This window comes from Triticum dicoccoides, chromosome 7A, assembly GCF_002162155.2.
Source record: "Triticum dicoccoides isolate Atlit2015 ecotype Zavitan chromosome 7A, WEW_v2.0, whole genome shotgun sequence".
Classification (NCBI taxonomy): Eukaryota; Viridiplantae; Streptophyta; class Magnoliopsida; order Poales; family Poaceae; genus Triticum; species Triticum dicoccoides.
In genome coordinates, this window is record NC_041392.1 from 737,364,056 (window position 1) to 737,369,124 (window position 5,069).

The 5,069-nt window shown below is 49.4% G+C and overlaps 1 protein-coding gene across 2 annotated transcripts; it reads left to right on the forward strand.

The window, feature by feature from the left end:
• The first annotated feature begins 348 nt into the window (after positions 1 to 348).
• LOC119327468 lies at positions 349 to 2,543 on the forward strand. 2 transcript variants are annotated; one of them, XM_037600574.1, is made up of 4 exons: positions 349 to 440; positions 529 to 797; positions 972 to 1,192; positions 1,913 to 2,543. In XM_037600574.1, the coding sequence occupies exons 2-3, from the start codon at positions 630 to 632 to the stop codon at positions 1,170 to 1,172; spliced, it is 369 nt and encodes a 122-aa protein (XP_037456471.1). In that variant the 5' UTR covers positions 349 to 440; positions 529 to 629; the 3' UTR covers positions 1,173 to 1,192; positions 1,913 to 2,543. The 2 variants fall into 2 exon arrangements, with proteins under 2 accessions (XP_037456471.1, XP_037456470.1); XM_037600573.1 differs by having other exon boundaries at positions 972 to 2,543.
• The last annotated feature ends 2,526 nt before the right edge of the window (positions 2,544 to 5,069 follow it).

The window sequence follows — 5,069 nt, forward strand, 5'->3', positions numbered from 1 at the left end:
TACTTTGTATATTCGCAAGCAGTTTTTTAAAACGACGAGAAATTTTTGAATATTTTTTGAATTCAGTAACTTTTTATGAATTTGAAAATATTTTTCGAATTTATGAACTTTCTTAAATACACATGATTTTTTTTAATTGAAAAAGTTTTTTGTATTTTGTATTTTCATTATTTATAAATTTAAATACACAGACGAACAAAAGACGAAATGAGGAAAGAGGAAAAAGAGAAACAGACGTGCACTCGCTCGCTGTGCGAGGCCCCATCTCGCGCGAGGGACGCGAGCGTAGCGCTCGCTTTGAGCGACACACAGCAGCGCCCTCACTTGGATGGGTACGCTTCTCCCTAAAAAAACTTGGATCGGCACGCGACTTCCTTCCTCCCCCTCCCTCCCGGCGGCGGCGACGGCGACGGCGACGGCAACTCCCCGCATCTGAAAGGGTGTGTCCTCTCTCCCCTCCTGCCACCTCCCTGGCTTCGGTCCATGTATCCAGCGAAATATCACTGCTGACACTCACAGTACCTCCAGAATACTTCGATTTGCCGAGGCGAGCTGTTCTTGTCTTCTCACGCCTCGTGGCGCGGCGTGGGTGAACTCGCGGAGGCCCCTCGAAGCAAACGCGCGGGGAGATGTTTGCGACGGCGGCGCGGTGGGCGGCGAAGAAGGGGAAGCCCAAGATGGCGCCGATCGAGCTCACGACGGCGCCGGATCAGGCGCAGTCCATCACCCGCACCATCTTCGACGTCGTCAAGGAGCACGGCCCCCTCACCATCTCCGACGTTTGGGAGCACGTCAAGGTACTGTTTCTGCTGAAAATTGTGTAAGATTCATCTCCGCACGCAACCTGTTCGACGGAATGTCTTACTGTTACTGGCAACTTGGCTGGATCGGACAGTGTCTTCTCTGTTCTTGCAACGTGATTTTGGATTCCTTGTCATTTAGAACGTGCCTCGTGTGTTCATTTTGTTCAGGATGTAGGCCTGAGGGGTTTGACAAGCAAGAGGCAGATGAAGATCATGCTGCGGTGGATGAGGGAGAAGCAGAAGCTCCGGCTCATCTGCGACCATGACGGACCTCACAAACAATTCCTCTACACGACATGGTTCACCAACCCCAATAATGCGCCGCAGAGGCCCAAGAGGGAGCTCAGCAGAGAGCCTCCCAAGCCATGACCGCACTCATGTTAACCAATGTAGGCCATATTTTGTTTACTTACACCTTTCTCATGATTTTTCCTGCATCTGTAGACAAAGCTGTTAATCATATATGGTGCTTATAGCTGAAATACTGAACGATGCCAGATTGTGAATTATGAAAGAATAAATTGTTAGATATTTAGGGTTTGCGGTCTACCTCTTATTCCTCTGCGCTTATCCGTGGTGCCGCCCAAAACAGTTTTTTTTTCTGCTGTAGTTCTGATTTTGCCTTCTTTGGTGCTTCTTCCCAAAACTGGTGTTGGTGTTCAAGGACTTTGGCATCGGCCTTCTCCAATTGAAATGAATGTGGTTTTAACTGCTATTAACTTTGACAATAACCTTACTTTAAATGATGGGGTTATATCTCATTATCACATCTTTAACCATTTGCAGGTCATGTATTCAGTAGAACAGCATAAAAAGTATCTAATATCTGATGAAAATCATAGTAATTAGTAACTTCAAAATAATTTTCAGTAATTAACACATGTTAGTTTCCAGAGCTGCGATGCCCTGTATTGCATTGCAATTTCAGTATATAAAAGTTTGGTGGCATAAACAACCTGCAATAACAAGGACCCAAAACTAATTTCCTAGTATCAGTTTCATATACTCAAGCATATTCCTTCTACATATATTCACATGACCTTCCAAATGCCTAGATTATTTGCAGAACGTTCTTTTTGTCAGAGTTGGTGTTTTTTTTCTGTTGACAGCTAGTTGTGATATTATATGTGGTTAAGAAGTATCAACCCAGGAATGGTACTGTCTTTGACAAGAGTACTGAGGCCCGGAGTTATTCCAAGAGATGCAGCACCTCGATTCGTTTGGGGTCAGAATCATTGTGGTTGATGCAGCCAAGGAAAAGAAGGGCAGATATCCTGAAGGAGGGTTCTAATCCAGATTATGTGGCGGCTGATGCTAGACCACCTGTAGTCAACAAAGAAATGAGCAGTACAACTGTGTTTGGGGCCAATATCCTGAAGGAGGGTTCTAATCCAGATTATGTGGGACCTGGTTGGCAAGCGTCTCGTACTAAGCGAGCTTCGGAGGAAAGATGCCAAGGCACTGCCTTCTCAAGACCTGAGGTGTTCCGTCAGGACAACTAGGAGCGCATCAAGGGAAACAAGCTCTCACTGCTAAGCACTAACTGGTCAGGACAGTCTTGTCTCATCAACATGTCTGTTTTTCTTACGAGATTTATTGTTATTAGTGCACGAACATACTGGTTATTTTCGATTGGTAATGATGTATTGACTTGGAGTATTGAAGTTGCTTGGCTGCCTGAGTACAATGTATTGTAGCATAGGCCACCATTGTTGTTTCTCATGTTCTTGTTAAGATGCAGTAGCTTGTGTATCTTACAGCAAAGCTGTGGCATGTTTCCCATGTTCAATAATAGCATAAGAGGAACCTTACCAGAATTTCTATTCTTTAGTACTGGGCATATCAGTTATTTTTTTGCAGTAGTGTACTAGGTGGAGCGATTTAATTAGCTTGGCTAACTTGGTACAGTAGGTTGCCTAGCCGAAGTTTGTTAATTATTGTTTCATGTTATAAGATGCCCATTTATACCTTGTGCAAACAGAGTTGGCTCAGGTTGGGCATACGGTTGTGCAGCCTAACAACCCGAGTTCAATTCCTAGAATTGACAGGTGATGCACAGGGGTTTTTCCCCATTTATTGAAGATCAAGTTTGGTGTGTGGTCGAACCACTCGTCAAAAAATATCTTGGTACTCACTTAAAAAATTCTGAGGACCATGTTTATCTTGGTACTCATACTAAAATGGCCGTATGCATGCCTAGTTGGTGCAGAGGCCGGGGAAGTGAAATTCTCCCCCAATTTTATATAGTTCCCCCAATTTTAAAACTGGAAGGGACAAATCAAGGAGGATTGGCGACGACCCGCGACCATCCACGTCGACACCGCCGGCGATCCCTGATGTGGACACAGACCTAGGGTAGGGTAATAGGCTCGACCTACACGTCCTACCTAAGGTCCTTGTCCTAAGAACAAAGAAGTTCAAGAATCAGAAGAAAGGATCCAGCAAAGGCGTCGAGTGAAGTCCACTCGACCTACCATCCACTCGGAGACCTCACTTTATCCGGGTCACTCGACCACCAAACCACTCGACAATAAGAAGACCTAAAGCCGCTCTGCGCAGCAACGGTCGGGCATTTACTCATACATTTAATGATCATTTGTAACACTTCAATACAGGCGTTATCTGTAATGCAACCCCTTTATGTACATTGAATCCTATTTAACGGAGGGGAGCTGGGGTCCTGGCGCACTCTATATAAGCCACCCCCCTCCTCTGGGACAAGGGTTCGCATCCCCTGTAACTCACACACACATAATCCAGTCGACCGCCTCCGGGCTCCGAGACGTAGGGCTATTATTTCCTCGGAGAAGGGCCTGAACTCGTAAACCTTGCGTGTACAACTCCTCCATAGCTAGGATCTTGCCTCTACATTCCTACCCCCCATTCTACTGTCAGACTTAGAACCACGACAGTTGGCGCCCACCGTGGGACAGGTGTCTTAGTGACTTGTTGGAGAAGTTGCAATCTTCCCGATCCCCTTCATCATGGTTTCAGGCGGAGGTTTGGCTGAAGGCCGCGAGATCCGTCTCGACGCGCTCATGTTCGTCGCCGACGACTCCGCTTGGCTTCAGGAGGCTCCACTCGACGTCGACGCACTCCCCGTCCGCGGGGCAACGCACTTTCGCGCGTGCGTCCGCGGCGTCCTCCTGCGGCAGCCGTCGACCCAGTATCGGTCGGCTCCTGTGGCGTCCTCCCTCCCTGTCGCCCGCCGGCGCAAGCGTTCCGGTTGATCAAGACTTCAGCGGTGGGTGAGGCACGCGGTGGCTCGCCAGTCGGCCACCCCCCAAGTCGCGGCGATCGAGCCCGACGAATTTCTCTACGGCCTGTTCGACCTGTCGACTGGCTCCGCAGAGACTGCATCCGAGTGCGACAACAGTGATCCTGTAGCGGAGGTCCTGATGGTCGATGGACCTCGCAGTCCTCCCGGCTTCCCCTGGTCGACGGTGGCGACGGCGGAGGCGACCCGTCACATGTCCATGAGGAGTACCTCCCCGAGCCCCTCTCTTCGCAACAGAGGGAAGAACTTCGCCGCCGGAACATGGATGCACTTCACACTCCTATCGTTGGAGAAACCCCCGAGGCCCGGGCCTTGGAGGACGCGCCTGGCCAACCTGGCTGAGCGCACTCGACTGGAGAACCTCCAGCGCGTACTCGACGAGCGTGCGCGTCAACGAGTTCCAGGATCCAGTCGACGTCAACTCTTTCCACCTCCGACTCAGGTATATCGAACTCCGATCCAGAATCTTACAGCTGCAGCTCGAATAGCAGAGTCAATTCAGCCCTCCCAGTCAGAAGCTGGCAGAGGTCTGATGCAGATCAGAGCTTTACTCCGGGCAGCAGGAGAACAGAATACAGCTGTGTCATAGTCACGGAATAGGATCCATAGCAGGTCCGTTGTTGCAGATACAGTCCAGTCGGCTCACAGCCCAAGATCGCCCCCGAGGCGTGAGGGACGTGGAGACCGGCGTGATCAGTACAGAAATCGTGAGCAGTATGATCACCGACTCGATCGTGATGATCGTCGTCGAGTGCCCACACCTCCCCCAACGAGTGGGTCGTACATGCCTCGGCAGCATGATGATAGACGCCCTAACAATGTTGGGCGGAGGATTCCAGTCAACCCGAGGGAGCCAGGCTTTGATGCGAGATCTATTCTCGTTCAGGGTTTGGTAGACAGAAACAGAGCTCACCGGGAAGGTCATGATAGAGATCTACCAACCAGCAGCAAAGTGCATGTCTCAGGTCCAGAGTGCTTCAGCAGATCCA

What these genes read in the sequence shown, in the direction of transcription:
- LOC119327468 (XM_037600573.1), top strand. Translation starts at nt 630, where the DNA reads ATGTTTGCGACGGCGGCGCGGTGGGCGGCGAAGAAGGGGAAGCCCAAG. An exon ending in ACGTTTGGGAGCACGTCAAG is followed by an intron (nt 798 to 971) that starts GTACTGTTTCTG and finishes CATTTTGTTCAG; the next exon opens with GATGTAGGCCTGAGGGGTTT.